Source organism: Octodon degus, unplaced genomic scaffold (genome assembly GCF_000260255.1).
Source record: "Octodon degus isolate 3935 unplaced genomic scaffold, OctDeg1.0 scaffold00311, whole genome shotgun sequence".
In the NCBI taxonomy this organism is placed as follows: domain Eukaryota; kingdom Metazoa; phylum Chordata; class Mammalia; order Rodentia; family Octodontidae; genus Octodon; species Octodon degus.
Genome location: NW_004524887.1, coordinates 872040 through 888784, shown reverse-complemented (window position 1 = coordinate 888784; position 16745 = coordinate 872040). Strand labels below are relative to the sequence as shown.

Here is a 16745-nt window from a genome sequence, read left to right as displayed (position 1 = left end):
TGATTTTTGAGTGTTGACATTGCATCCTGCTGTGCTCCTGAACTTGGTTATTACCTCTACAAGTCTCTTGGCGGGAACCATGGACAGCAGAGCTTTGGTGAACCTACTCCCCTCTCCCTCTACTGTTGTGGGAGCCTTGCTGATCTGAGTCCCATTCCTCTGCCATCACTTTTAAGTCTGGATGAATACTGGGAACTTCAAAAATGTCAAAATGAAGGAGAAAAAGGCAATCTTGGATGTCAGCCAACCCAGAACAAGTCCAGAACAAGTCCAGGGGACAAGGACATAGAAGAACTTCGGAATTACACACCTGAAGTTTCTGAAATGACAGCAATGGAGGTAAAGAAACTACTCTATCAGGATATAGAAGAAATAAGGTCAGAAATTATCTCTTGGGTAAAAAGACAAATGGCAACAATCATGAAAGAATTGCTCAGCACATCTAAAGAACACATAGGCAGAAAATAGAGAATAGAAAAATGATGAAAACATTGAAGGAACAATACAGGAAAGAATTAGAATGCATGAAACAAATCCAAACAGATACTGAGGAAATTAAGAATTCCATTGAAAACTAGAAAATTAGATTTTGAAAAATATTACCACACTACTCAGAAATTGTCTGACCAAACTAAGATCTAACCTGAGTTTTGACACTGCCAACCCTCTTCACTTCCCTGAGCTGAGAATATAGTCAGTTTCTTGACCAATGTCACTGGTATCATAGAAACCTAGCAAGCACAAACCTTGTCCAATGCTGTACTACCAATGTGGTCCTCACTCCAGTGGAAGCATGTTGATCTTTCCTCAGTCCCTTACTAGTAAGACTAAATTCAATTTCCAGCAAGCAAGCCCTAGAATCCAAGATCTCCTTGACTTTACAGCGACATGTGACAGTCCTTTCTGGGTTACACAAGTACACACATGAGCAGAGATCTGGGGCCTTGGCCCTACCTGCAGAAGAAAGGCAGCTGCAGTCATCAATTCATAGATCTATAAGTGACCTTAGCGGCCACCTGCGCCAACTTACTTCCAAGAAAAATCTCTCAAGGGATTTCTGCAATTCTGTTAATTTTAAGTCAAGAAAATTTGGAAGCCACAAACTCAGCTGGCCTGAAGTTGCCATGGAATTTTGAGCTATTTCTTACAAAACAGAAATAGGATCCACACATTATAACTAGGAAATGAAGTTTTTCCTTTGACTCTGATCAGTCTCTGTTCTGGTTTCTCTGTATTGAATCAATCTCCATTCTGGTTTCTCTGTATTTCTACCATTGTTTCTCTTCTCCACTTCTTCTTCTTACTCTATGAGATGTGACATAAAAATGTGGTGCAGGGGCTTGCTGGTTATCTCAGGTGTCTAAAGCACCTGCTCGGGCAAACTCAGTCAGGCACAGGAGACTGCAGTTTGATCCCCAGCACCACATGCTGCAGCAGACCAGCCTTTAAGGCAGCCTGAGCTAGCCACAAAAAAAAAAAGCCTTTCTAATAAAAATATGGTGCATGCTTAAATTTTTAAAATTTATCATAATAAAAGATGTGTTGTCATTAACCTTCTTGAAAGACTCCCCCTCAATTTCCACATCCTTATTCCACTGTTCTTGCCACTTCCCAAAGAGTTCTGGAAAGCTTCTTTGATGAATGTCTTTCATTGTATTGCTATAGCTGCTTCAGTAACCTGAATCAATTCAAAATATTTGACTTTCATGGTCATTGTGACTTTGGAAAAGAGCCAAAGTAACAGAGGGCCAGATCTTGTGCCAAGATGGATGAAGAGACACTGTGATGCTTTCACAAATCTGCCTCTCCATTGGATGTCACTTAGCAGCAGCGTTCGCATATCTTTTATCACTCATAAAGGTGCGCAGGAATGAAGACTTCTAGAACTGCTTCAGAAAGTGGCAAAAGCCACAGGGTAAGTATGTTCAAAGGGAGGGCGGATATTGTGAGTAGGATTAAAGGCAACTGTCTTTTCTCATAATTAATTTTTAAAAATATAAATATTCTCCACACATTTGATCACAACTTCTATTCTTGCTTTAGTGGCTTCACCCACTCTAATGCAGACACTGCTAGCTCCCCACCAGATATGCATGTATGTATCTGTCACAACCCAGAGTAGATAGCTGTCACCAGTAAACAGAACTTGCTAATGGCATTGAAAGATTTTTGTTAGTTTCTCTGCTCAAAGTGGTTTAAGAAAGAGCCTGCCTTTTCTACCCTCTCATTTCTCACCTACACATCAAAGATGAAGGCAACTGGTGAAGCCCATGGATGAAGATGACACAGGTGACAGAAGTGTCTTCAGTCTGAGTCCCTCAATAGCACAAAGACAGGAAGTGTTTCTCTTTTCCATCCCCTGCCACACAACCTGACACCAGTCTGCATGTGAGATTAAATTACAATGTGAGAAATTAATTTCTATTTTATTAAGCCAGTAAGATTTTAGATTTTTAACTACTACAACAGCTGCATTATCCAAGTCTACAAAGTCTTCTGATTCCATCTATCAACTAACTCCCAATTCTACATCTCCAGGATAGATTTCATTTCAGAGCCTCCTACTGGTATATACAACTACACAGCCCCCAAAGGTATCCTAAAGGTCAGTGAACTTACTATGTCTAGAACTAAAATACTGAGCTGCTGCCTCCCCACTTACCTGGGCCCTTCCTCTTTCCTTATATGCCTGAGGATAATATTTGTATGCCTCATTGCACCCAGAAAAGAGTTCTTCCACATTCCACCCTATTCTCCTCTCCTATAATAGTTTCTCCTAAACATCTATCCTGTGCCCCTCCTTTCTCTGCTTGTGACTGCCTTCTTACCTGATCTGATAATAGTAGCCTCACCTCCTACTCCTGCCAGTCTTCTGTGCTCCCACTAAAGGTTTCTCTTTGAAATAAAAATTTGATCAATCCTCTCTAAGGTCATTTCATGGCTCTTTCTTACCTTGCAGATTAAAACTCAGTGTTCTAGTTTGGTTCATAAGGCTGTTTCATGGATTCTTTCCTGCCTACCTCTCTATCATCTCTCCACCAGTCTCTGGTTGTGCCACTCACAGCACATGTCCTGAAGTTTCCCAAATACTTTATCTTTGCTGTTGAATTGGTGAGTTTTTCTATCCAGAGCGCACCACACCCTCATGCCATTGCCAGTATGACTAGTTAGTTCCTTCTCATCATTCAAACCTCAGCTCACACGGACATGGAATTCCATGCCAGCTACGTAGGTAGCTGAGGTGAACTGACCACAAACAAGTTCAAGCCCTGCTTCATCAACTGAGGTACAGTCTCTCTGAAAGGGAAAAGAGAAAAAAAGCTGCAGATGTACCTCAGAGAGGCCTTGGTTTCAATCCAACTTCGGAGATCACTTCCTTTGCAAGTGTCCAATTTCCACACCCTCCTTAGAGACCTCCCGCCATCTTTCTTTCCCTGGTGCTCTGTGCCTACCTCACAGATTTGTCATATCTGTATAGTCATTAGCAAATCTGGGGGCTTTTGTTTCCTTGCTTGAGCTTAGTTTTTTAAAAAAACAACCAAATGCCACAATATGCCCACAATATGCCCTCAGTGCATGTTTGTCAGCTTGACCTGTGCTGTCATCCACTTCTAGTTGCATACAATGATACAATAATGCATCTAAAATCCTGAGGGCAGTGGCTGGCAACATTAGCAAAATGTTTTTTTTTTTTTTTTCTCAACATTACTGCTATTTGTGTTGCCATCAGATTAACCCATCCTTTGACCGTACTGATTTGATATCTTTACTTGTTTCTGGTTTTTATTTTGACTCAAAATCCTTCAGAAGACATCTTTGCCCAGGCCTGTTTCCTTCCTCTGGCTACAGCCACAAGGCAAGCAGAGTACCTGCCAGGGGCCTGCAGCCTCTGGTTCACACCCCTCAACTCCCACTGGTGGTGTGAGCTGAGCCAGACTTTACTCACTTTGCACATCCTTGTGGCCATCAGCGAAATCCAGTGGAAAAGTAGCTTTCTGATCCACTGAAAGGCAGTAGTTTGAGGCCAACCTAGAAAATGAATGAAAAAGTACCTTGTTTACATTCAAAAGTATAAAGAAGTTATTCCTTGTATTTTCAATAACACAATATTAATAACAATGCTTTCTCTGTGGAGTGGTTAATGTCTCTATGTTGTCATCATTTTCTATTATTTCTGCTTTCCCTAATGAGTGGGTGGCACAGGTCAGTCGTGTATGCCTTCATGAGCTCATTCTTCCTGCTTTGAGAACTGAACCCCTTATTACTTCCCTGACATTGTTGCCTGGATCACTTTACCTAAATTCTGTGAAAAAATGCATGTATATATATAAAATAGTTAGCATAAATATACAGCTACTTTCTCTTAGTTCAATGAGAGGAAAGATTTGTACTAATAGTGTTTAGACAAGATAGTATGTCTGCATCTTGTATTGTGAATAACGACTATGAAGACAACAATATGCAATGTATTAATTATTGTAACTGTCCTACTAACCTGGTTTGAAACTGTCTCATTGCTACTTCTTAACAAAATTAATATAAAAAGGAATGCATGTGATTCACACAGTCTGATGTAAGCGTTATGAGGGGCAGGAGCTTTTGTATCTTGTAGGCAAAATACAAAATGGTAGGCACTCAAGATATTTGTTGATTAAAGTGATTTACTCTTCAAACAACTGTTTGATCTTTAGAATTTTGGAGTTTTTTGACATTTTTAATTTGCTGACTAATTTGACATAATACCGTATTGTTTATAAAATACTTTCACATGTATAACTTCACATATAATTCAAAAGACCAATAAAATTTTACTACTGAAATACTAAAATATGATTGCATCACCAAATGAAGAACAAAATGTGGCCCTCGTCACAATAGTGCCGTGGCTCAGCCTCTTCGGTGTGTGGTAAGCATTTACACTAATGTAAGAATGACTGGGGCCTGAGAGAGAAGTGGACACATACTGAAATTGTTGTCTGTAACTGAAAAAGGAAATACTAGAATATATTTCCCCATTTGATCTAGAAAGAGTGAATGCTCTATTGAGTTCCAGATTTACCTACTAACTGGAAAGGTAGCTGTAAGGCTGATTCTTATGAATGTGTGTGGTTCATTAAAAGGCAGCTAATATTTTAGATGAATGAAGTACAGTTTTCTAGCCTGTAACTGAAGTTAGAAAAGAGGAGGTCTAAAAGAAGCCTCACTTGATACAAAACATAGGAATCTGCAGTAAACAATGATTTGAGACAGTAGTGGCCATGATTGACGCAGCACATACTAAGCTACAAGAAGGGGTCCATACCAAATTTTGGGAGTGCTAGCAATCTTACAGAAAGTGTTGAATAGGGTGTCTGTGGTGCTAGAGTAAGATTATATTCACTACATTTTGAACAATATGTCTTTAAATGAAATTATAAATATCATGATGAGTTAAAGGCCAAACAAAATTTTATAACCAGAATACAATGATTCTTTGTATTTAAATACTGGCATCCTTAGTCATCACTGGTTTCAAGTAAGTGGAAGGAAATATTCTTCAAACTCTCTGACAGATATGACTAGCCCATTTGTCACCCCACCATCTTCAGCACTTGAAGTATTTCAATTTTTATTCAACAGTGTAACCTTTGGAGTTTTGCCTAATAATGACTTCAGTTGTGCTGGTCTTCCAACAGATAAATTGAAATGGAAATGCATATTTCCTAATTATGCTTCCAGCCCTAGTTGCATATTGGCAAGAGTGGCCACTCTGAATGTCAAATTAAGTCTGCACAATAGCGAGAGTCTCTGGAACATCAAAGTTTCCCAAAGTCACTTTCTTAATCACGTGAAGGATAGCTGAGACTCTGATCAGTAGTATGGAGCTATATACAATCAGAGAGAAAACATTTAAACATCCCAGCATGGTATTTCCATTTAAATCTGATTACAGTGAAATAAAACTGTAGCCATTAAAGGTTTAGAAGAACTACAAATACAAGCAGTAAAAGAAGACAGATAGTAAATGAGGTAGTAAAACATTTCAGCAGGGCAAACAGTTTATAGCGCTCATTCAGTCTTCCCAAGCAGACTGTGCCATTCACTGCAGACCCCGCACCCGTTCCCTGAACTCCACTTAAAGCTGCAATTAACCTTTCACGCCTAATGAAGCTGTTTTCCTGGAAAATTAAAATATATAGTTGTGCCTGCTTTTACACAGACTTGGGAGGAGAGCGTTGCAAAATGAATGACTTTTCTAGGGCTTTTGTTCCAATGCAGAATGGAAGAACATGTTTGTATATAAAGCGGGACTGCTCTTTCCAAGGCAATTTCATTTGATGTGCACTATTTTATTACTGTACTTATTAATTGTTCTGCATAATTGTAAAAAAACACACATCAGTAATTTTATGATTAGATTGTTACTGCTAGAATCCAATATTATCATTTCATTCCCATTAAGGAAAACTAGACTTTTACTAACAATGACTAAATTCCTGATACTACTCCATGGTGGGCTTTGTTGCAAATTTAGTGGTTTAGAAAAAGATATATTTATATTTAAATATATAGCTTTTCTTCATTTATGCTGCTTCCTCTTTAGGGCATGTTTACACATGTTTAAAGAGGCATAAAACATTTAAATTTTAGGAAAAAAAATGTTGGTTTTTTCTATGGTTGTAGGTAAAGGTCTGATTTTAGTACAAATTCTACTTATTTACAGAATGGTTGGAAACTTGGTATCCAACCCTACAAGTATTGAATGGGGCTCATTTGCTGAAAGAAATGCTGATGGCTCTAAAAATATACATATATCTGCTTCATTCCAAGCTGGCCCTGCCAGAGTGACCTAGCGCATCCATGGTGAGGTTCCACATTAGCAAGCATCGCTTTGAAACACTAAGAGGCCATGGGAAGTGGAATAGGAATCAGAAGCTGGACTCCCTTAAGTAGCTTGTACTTCATATTTAAATAATCTAAATGTCATAGCATCTAATATTTAAGAATTAAAAGTGCAAAGAGACAAAGCCTATAATAAATATTTAAGCCCCAACATTTTCATTGAATCTACTGGTATATTTTGATGTAAATGTTGCCAGCCTGCAGGCCTGTGCATCATCTTGACATGGTAAATGAAATTCCTTTAGACCGCCAGTCTAAAATAATGAATTGTTCTCCTAGTTAATTGTATTGCTTTGATAACAAAGAACTATGCTAGGCCTAGAGAACACAATAAGTGGATTTCATCAGATGATTTGTGTGACGTTTTGAAAAATGATCTTCTAGAGTGACCTGATTTTAATGGAACTCAGCATGCGCCACTGCACAGGATCTGACTGGGACTAAGCACTTTGGGGGTAACAAGGCATGCAGATCATTTCTGGAAAACGTCCCATCCAGGAAATCTCCCAAGAAGTCTAAACCAGGAGGAAGTGAATGCTGCCAGAGGAAACACAGTAGACCTGTTTCCAGTTTGCTCTCATTTTATTGATACATATCTTTTCTTCTTTTTTGTGTATTTATTACAGGGTCTTACTACACAGATCAGATTCATAGTGATCCTCCTGCTTACAGCCTCCCAAGTACTGGGATTCCAGGTGCATGCCACCATGTCCAGTCTTGATACATATCTTTTCTTAATCCAGAAAAGATCTCAGTACACTTTTTCAGTCATTGCCAGAGTGTGAATAAACCAAGACCAACAAAACAGGAACAAACAAATGTATTCATTCAGTGCTTTCTATAGCAAAGGACTCAACCACTGTGGTTTGTGTCCCAAGGCAGACAGAGGAGAGGGAAAGCTTTCGTGGTTTGGGGTTGTGCATGGAGGGTGGGGAGACAACACAATACAGGACATACATTCTGTAAGATTATTTGTAAGAGTCACCCAAAGAATCACATATAAAAAAAGAATATCAGAAATCTATCCACACACTGAAGAGCAAAGAATCCAGCTAAGGGTCTGGACCCTGTGATAATGTGCTGCAGAGTACAACTGTAGACCCAGAGCCATGACAATGCCTCAAGTGAATCCAACTGGAAGCCTAGAGCCCATAGCAATGTCTCGTACAGGCCCATTTCATAGATTTGCACTGGAAAGGCCCACAGGTCAGGAGCAAAAGCTAAAAAGTCTATGTTAACAGGATTACAATCTGTGCTAGGAGGCTGAGGAGTCTGAACTGGAGTCAAGAAGCAATGCTCAAGGTAAGAACCAGAGCTCCCCATGGAAGCACCACAGCCATCGTCAGCAACAGTGAGGTCCCAAGCTCCTCCAACAATGAGAATAGCTGAGTTCCCATCAAGAAAGCCAATGTGACAAGCTTCTCCCTGAGACTGAGCAATGTACCATCTTCCCCTCGGGAGCCAGGAAGCCATGCTCTAAGTGAGGACAAGAGCTCCCCCGAAGTGAACTATAGCCATTCTCAGCAACAATGAGGTCCCAAGCTCTTCCTCTGACAAGAATATCCAAGTTCATCAGGAAAGCCAGCATGACAAGTTCCCCAGCAGAATGGCCTAAGAGAACCAGAAGCTACCAACAGCTCCCCAGAAGCTTCTCCAAACAGCTTCTCAACAGCTTCTCCAATTCTGCGAGCACCACACTAGTTCAGTTCAGCTGGGTGTGCCAAGTTGCCCACCAGTTGGCAATCCACCACAAGAAGCAACCAGGGCCACTTCAGGCCTGTGGATTGGAGGATGTGGGCTTAAGAAGCTGCATAGGCAGGCTAAGCAGAAGTGGCACATTCTGCAATTGGTTACAGCTACGTGTTTGCTTTTCTCTAAGTGTCCTAAATTACAAGTGGGGACACCAATTAGGGCTTGCTGTCAGTTATTTTGACTATTGGAGGACAATGTTTCTAGAGTTTATTGTTTAACTTCATGGATTATTACCAGAAATAGTAATAGTTTGAATTTAAAGTCCTATTAGTTTGAATTATAGGCGCTTGGCTTCCTGTGCTGGTCATTGTGGTTAATGAGTTGGTTTTCTGAGTAGGCTGTTGTAGATTACAGATCAGACTTCTATTTTCATGGGTGTCCTGGCCATTATCCATGTCTTCCTTCTTTCATCAGCTTATAAATGGTATGATTAGGGGATGGGAAAGCAGTGGTGTCTTCTTTAATGTATACTAATTTTACTTTTCCTTTTATCAATTAAGAAAATTAGCTCCCTTGCAATAATAAAGTGTGGTGAAGCAAAATGATAGGGATTACTTCCTCCCTGTGCTTCTCATTCTCATGAAGCTTCCCCACGTAATGCCACTCGGAAGGGCAGGGACCTTGTTCCCCCGTTTGTTCTGCATCCAGGTCCTCTTTCAGAATGAAAGAACCTAGCACCTTCTGATTGTTCCACTTCATTCTCACAAATAAACACAGAAATAATAATAAAAGCTTAAATTTGACTTGCCAGTCAAGGTATATGCACATACGCATAGATGCAGTTGCTATGTTCAAGGAAGACATACATGCAAATGTAGAGGTACACCCAAAAGTTTTATGCTTGTATATTGCTCATAATTAAATTACAAGATTTATAAAGCTAAATAATTCCTATAGGGTGACAAAATGTGTGATCTAGTAAAGGACTCAGGCTTAACTCTGCATGAAAATGTCATTGCCCCACATGTCCAGCTGTGGACAGTGACCCTGACTGTTCTCTGTGGGCACACAGTGTGGATGGATGCAAGGTTCTCCACCCAGTTGCTAGCCTTCAGGGAGAACCTGAAAATGTGGTTGATGTTTAGATTTTCATAGGAGAGGATAAAAAGCTGTCAAATTAAGCATGATTTGTTATCTTATTTATAAGTTAAGAACTGATATATGGTTTATAATTTTTGTTTTTCAACTAAATGTGCTTCTAAGCCTCCACATCAGTAGTAAACCCAGGACATGTTGGGGAGATAGTAGTTTAATTAGACATTGGACTTCATATACCTTAAAACACAAAGATACTGTGACAGTTTAAAATTAGTATAGAATTTCCCATTTTGGCAACCCAAACTGTTAGCTTCTCATCTGGCTCTGTATCTTCTATAAGAAAATCTTTGCAGCCACATATGAAAGGCAAATATTATTTTTCTGGGCTCCTTTGGACTAGGTCATGCAGTAGTTTAATGAACAACATGATTTCATGTTTGGGTGGTGTGATCATTGAAATTAGTGTAAGTGGTCGCTGTCACATTAAAGAAGACATATATTATTTGTCATATTTGGCTGTCTCTAGCTAAAATGGTGCCAGGAATGAAATTACGGGAAGTTGTAGATGATGACAGAACTACTCCAAGAGATTTGTGGAAATATTTTCCGTTAGCATAATCACTGTCTGTGATTTTTTAATGAATGCCCTTCATCTCTATCTGGTAGAAAAATAAGAAAATAATTATTTGCTACGGAAGGATAAGAGATGAAAACGTTCGTACTGGATACTTCAGATGTTCACTGAGCTAGTCACAGATCAAGAATGCAATTTTTATTTAAACTTTAAATGTACAATGTCTCTAAGAAATTCAGGATAATATTTAATATCCTGAAAGAAACAGATACTTGACAGCAAGCCTCAAGAGGTGGATGTGCATTATTAGCCTAGCTGGTGATTATTGCAGTTTTGTAATCCCGTCCCTCTCTAGCGCCTTAAATTTCTCCTTCTCCCCAAACACGTTTTCTTCTTTTCAATCATTCTCCTGTTGGATCACACGCATCAAGGTACTGCGTATTTAACCTGACTCAGCTGCTTCTCCTTACCATTTTCATCACTAAACATCTTAAATGTGGGGCTCGTATATGTCGGCCACCCTTCCTCTCCTGTTTTCCTACTTAACTTTCGAGCTTCCATCTGTAGTTAGATTCAGAAATGGCTCAAAGATCGCCAGAATGTTCTTTGAGGGAATCTGACGACTTGAGCCGTCAGCAGGCCTGACCCTGATGGCCTATGCGGCACTTTTTCAGACTTCTTGAGCTGCGCCCTCCCTGGCTTCCGTAATACAGCATGTCTAGATGTCCTTCCTCAGAAGGGCCCAGGTCTGCAACAGCGTTTCTTTCTATTCACACATTTCTCAAATTCTGTTCTGGACAGATCAATTCCAAAGCTTACCTAGAATAAGCTGATTCACAGGAATAGAATAATTCAGTGACATCTTACATAGGGTAAGGTCCAAAAGAGAGCTCTTCCTGTAAGAGCAACTCATGGAGAAAACAACAGTGAGGGCTCAGGTGTTGGATCACCTCTTCAAAGTCAAGTCTCCTAAGATGCTAGAGAGAGGGAAATAAAGCGAAGCTCTTCAGTGACCTTGGTTTAAATAAGGCTAAGTGGTCTGGGCCTGGTAGTACAATATAGTTTGTTTCAGTGACTCTTGTTGCTGGGACAAATACTTGACACTCAAAATGAAGGAAGGAAAGGTTTATTTAGCTCACAGTTACTGGAGGTTTCAGGCCATAATCAGCTGGCTCCAAGGCGGAGCAGCACATGGCAGAGAGCAACCTTTCATGGCAGTGCCAAACAGCAATAGCAAAAAGGGAGGAGTAGCGGAAACAATGGCTACAGAGAAGTCGGCCTCCTTTAATTTGCATTTAGGCTTCAGCCCAGGCTGGAAGTAGCACTCACACCCATAATCCCAGCAGCACTGGCACCCATAATACCAGTGGATCATGAGTTAATCACAAACTCTAGTAGTCCGCCCCATGATTACATGAGACTTTGGGGGGACAAATACACACAAACCATAACAATAGTAATTTGAGACATCTTTTTCTACTCAAGAACTATGGGACCCAAAAGAAACTAAAATGACTCATATGTAGCTCAGATAAACCAGGAAAGATAGTTGAACCATTGCTCCTATAAATTTAGTAAATATTTCACAACATCCCAATAGCACCATCCTGGTGACCAAGCCTTTAATACATGGGATTTAGGGCACATTCAACATCCAAATCAGAGAAAATTTTTATTTCTCAGTGAAAGAAACTAGTCTGAAAGGCTCTGTACTTTCCAATTCTAACTATATGACAGACTTTCTAAAAAGGAAAAGCTATAGAAACTTCATGAAAAAGATCAGCATTTGCTGGAGGGTTTGGAGAAAAAGCACAAATCAGATTTTTTTTTTTTTTTTTTTTTTTTTTTTTTTTTTTTTTTTTTTCAGAACCGGGGATTGAACTCAGGCCCTTGCACTTGCCAGGGAAGTACTTACTCTACTGAGCCATCTCCCCGGCCCCACAAATCAGAATTTTTAGGGCAGTGAACTATTCTGTATGATAATGTAATGGTGTGTACGTGACATTATGCGTTTGTCAGAATCCATAGACCTGAATAACAAAGAGTTAACTAATAAAAACCATGGACTGTAGTTGATAGTCATCTGTCAGTACTGTCTCAATTTTTCTGTAAACCTAAAACTGTTATTACATTTTAAAATAACATTGATATGATGAGTTTTAGTCCTAAAAAAACAAAAATGAATTAGTAACTTCAAAATGTCCTACTACATCCAGAGCAAACAGCATTCAGACACAGAAGCCAAGGTGCGGACTTCTCTCCACTACTGAATGTGATGTTTCATCAAACACTGAACTTGCTCAAAGTTAGACTTAGATTGATTTTGTTAGAGCCTCGTTCCTCTTCATGTATAAAGTGCACTATTTTATAATATCCGATGAACAGCTAAGCATTCATGGCTAATTGTGAAGCAATATAAAGATGGACCCTAAACACCACTGTCACTGTCCCTCCTGGAACGGTCTAAATAAGCATTTATGTGTGTCTTGCTTTCTCTTCCAGGCCTTGCAATTGCCAGTGCCCTGATAGACATTTCACAGCAGAAGACTTCTGATAATAAAGATAAAACATCGGGAGTCCGAAATCGAAAACACCTCTCCACACGTCAAGGAACTTGTGTCTGAGAAGTGGAAATCTTTCTGACAGATTCTGTCTGACCTACCTTGTAAATGGCTTCTGTTAAAGCTGTTCTATGATCCCACATTTTATAGAGGCCAATCTCTGTATAATCCAGGGCCCAAGGACAGTCCCCTGCAAATGGGCAATGTCCCAAGTGGCCAAAGAATGTTTCATGAGTTTTATAAAAGTAACAGTACTGATGGTCACACCAGTGATGAAGTCACTTTTTACTACTACTGTATTTTAGGCTTATCATAGTTAACATTAAATTACTCTGGAAGATTATGTATATTGTTTCTTAATGCAGATAGAGATATGTAATTCATATAAAGCAACTGTTTATATCCCAAGACTTTAAAGAAAGACATTTTATAATGCCTGAACAATGAAAATTGTACAGTTTTGTCTCATAAGCCAACTTAGGCCACCTGTATATGAATAGGAGATGAGCACATCCCCATGGTTTACATAGTATTTTATCTCACTGTAAATGCAGAAACAAGATTTTGATTGAGTGGAAGGAAGGTGTCTCAGTTATTTTTCTCATTGCTGAAACAAAATACTTGACACCCAAAGTTAAATGAAAGGTTCATTTAGCTCACAGTATGTAGAGTTTCCTGTCCATAATTGGCTGGCTCCAAGGCAGGGTGGGGCACAAGGTACAGGGGCAGCAGTTCATGGGGTTGGAAGACAGCAAAAGGGAAAGAGACAAGTCTTTCTGTCCCTTATACTGTATGCAGTGCGTAGCACTCCCGCCCTTACTCCCAGCCAGAACTATGCCAAATCAACCAGTGGATCTAGCTAGTAATCACAAACCCTTAATCCCAACATCACACACTCTAGCATCAGCCATGTAAGCCAAAGCCCTAGCACTGTGTGAGGCTTTGGAGGAATGTCTAAGATCACCATAACAGCAGGTAATATATTTAAATATTTCACATGACCATATCACGTCCAAACTTGATTAAAGAGTGTAGCAATTTTCTACCTACCTGGAATGTAGACCAGAATAAGTCTGTTTAGAGGACGTGTGCCACTTCACCAGAGATTTATTAGAATTCTGAGTGCAGAGGACATTCCTGTAGTCCATGCCAACTGCCTAACTCATTATCAGAGCTGATAGAGCATGGAAACGCCTGTCCAGCAATCAGTTTTTCCCCTCTTCCACAAACAGCTCCAACATCACAACCTGAAGAGCACTGAAATAGTTATTTTACAGCACGCAAGCTTCTGCTCCAATGTGGCACATTTTAATTGCCTACGACTCGTTGGATCAGAAGTAAATGGTCTGTCTGCATTTTTCTAAGAACCTGTCATTTTCTTTTGTCCTTCTTCTTCTAGCTGCTAGATCTTACTTACCTTTTACAAATATGATGAACTATATTTCGCAGGTGACAGCTCCCCAGCTACTCTGTGACCCAAGTTCCTTCTTGTCAATTGTCTCACCTAGGATGTAAGCAGAAAAGAGCATCCTGTGGTTGGCAGGATCCCTGCTTGCGACATAAACGCCTTGGGGCCATGACAGAAAGTCTCCAGTCTAAACAATAAGTTCATTGAGGGCTATACTCAGCACATTCCTCACAACTCAGTACTCTGAATTATGATAGAGGCAAAAATAAAATGACACGGTTTCACATTAGAACATAGACTCTTTCCTGTCCTAAGTCACAACAGCTCACTAAAGTGCAGTGGCACTCACAGGCCTATTTGGAATTGCAGGTTTTAACTTTAGGGGGACTGCAGGATACAGAAAAATGACAGATATCCAAAGCTGCTGAATACAACATAGTTTTATTTAATATGAAAGTCATTTAATCTAATTGATGTTTAGAACTCTGTACGTGCTTTTCATGTTTGGATTTCTGGAAGGTGATGATGATTTACAGTAAATGCCTTGTGACTTGCATGCCATGGTTGTACAGTAGCAGAATATGATCTATCGTGATATTAAATGTTTATTTCAAATGCCATTTATACATAGTCAGTGTAATTTAATGAGGATTGAATGTAATATATAACAGGAATGATCATACAATATGTAGTTGCATCTTATAAAAGATTACTAGGTTGCATCTAACCATGACTATGTCATCATTTTGATAATTAGGCATTTATAAATTATAGTATATATTTCCTATGCCAGCATGATAATTTTGCTATTTTCCATGCATTAAAAATAAGACAATTCTTAAAGTACTTTCAGTAATTTTATCTATAGCTTGTGGAACTGGGGGCAGGGGAGGGCTGATTATTTTTACTTCCCTGTGATATTTTTATCTCAAAAAAATCAGTGAGCTAAGTTTGTAAATGTAGTTATCTCCAAAAATACAATCAAATAATTTTATCAGCTTCTTTTGGAACCTTTTAAATGTTGATTTTTCCCATGGAAAAATAAATTGAGAAAGAGTGAATACAAAGATATAATCATTTTACAATAGAGCGATTTCCCAATTTGTTTAATTCTCTTGACAGTTTTCATGAGAGAAAGCTTATACAACAAAAATACAAAACATACAGACTTTTATATAAAATCTCAGTTATATTTTTAGAAAGGCTAAGCAAATACTAGCAATAATATGAAGGGTCATCATATTTCATTTGTCTTGAATCTCTGGGTTTTTTAAAAAATTTATTAGTACGTGTTTTAAATATATGATTGCATTCATTGTAGGGAATTAGAACGTGTACATAACACACCTCTGTTATTTTCCCCTTTTCTCCAACCCCTTTTACTTTGCAAGCATCAAGTTCATTTATTTATAAGTTATTATAAAGTTAAATAGCATATATACAGTTTAATAGCTAGACTAGTAGGCAAAAAATATATAAAACACCTAAGGCAATTATTTAAATTTTAGTGAATTATGGAACATAATGCAATGTTAAGTTGAAGTAGTATGGTATGCATTTGAGCCATATATTACTACCCCATGGCTAATAAGCCTTATAGTCTTGATTTATTGAAACTTTTTACTGACAATATAATTATTTGCCTTCAGGTCAAGTTGGCAAAAAACATCAAGGATCAAGATCAATCATGTTTAATTTGTGTCTTGTTTTCTCCCCACATCCACAACACTCTAAAATTGTATGCTCTTATTTTTTTTTTTACCTCCATCTGATCTTACAGAAGATTGTGAAAAAAAATCAAACCACAAATATATGCAGATACTTTCTGAATAGTTAGCAGTTAAATTGGCTGGTTCCCCTTAAAACTTACCTGAATAGAATTCTGAACATTTCAGTTTACAATAACTTTGAAAAAAACTTCACATTTTTGAATTTCTTATACTGCTAAGTGTATAAAAACTTGGTTAAATGCAGTGTAGTTTTTGAAAATTAATCTGAGGACTCTATATGGACAACTAAAAAAGCCTTGTTAGAAACAAATTTGTTTATGGTGATAGATCGGTATAATATTTTTTTATGAACAGAATATATTTATTAGGGGAAAGAAAGCTCCAGTCCTAGAAAGGGAGAGGAGGGGGCACAAGCAGATTGTCCCCTCAGTATAATAAATTTTAAGAGAATTCAGATTCACAATTATTTTAAGTGAATGAAGGATTGTTTTAGAGATATACAGATTACAAAATAGGTGTCATATTCTATAGTGTTTTGTTCAATAGAATTGCAAGTTGGATATACTTACATATGTAATGGAACTTACTATATTTCCCAATACCTCGTCCTCATTTGGTGGCAGTAAGACAGAGGTGACCGCATGGTTTCTCTGTTTATGACTGCGTCGCCTAGCACGCAGGGTGGGGGACAAGCCGGACAGTGGACCCCAGCTTAGAGGCGAGTGGTGCTGGGCCAGTTTTGCAGGCCTGGCTTCCCCTGCTGTAAAGGCTGTTGGCATAGTGCCCACCTCACAAAGCTG

The 16745-nt window shown here is 38.8% G+C and overlaps 1 protein-coding gene across 1 annotated transcript in view; it reads left to right on the top strand.

Moving 5' to 3' along the window:
• The window catches only part of LOC101574641 (attractin-like protein 1), a 699390-nt gene extending 685991 nt beyond the window's left edge, over positions 1 to 13399 (top strand). Inside the window, exon 11 of the mRNA XM_004647547.2 lies at positions 12749 to 13399. Within this exon, the coding sequence (XP_004647604.2) occupies positions 12749 to 12870 (122 nt within the window). The 3' untranslated portion in view covers positions 12871 to 13399. The remainder of the gene's footprint in view (positions 1 to 12748) is intronic.
• Positions 13400 to 16745: the final 3346 nt, after the last annotated feature.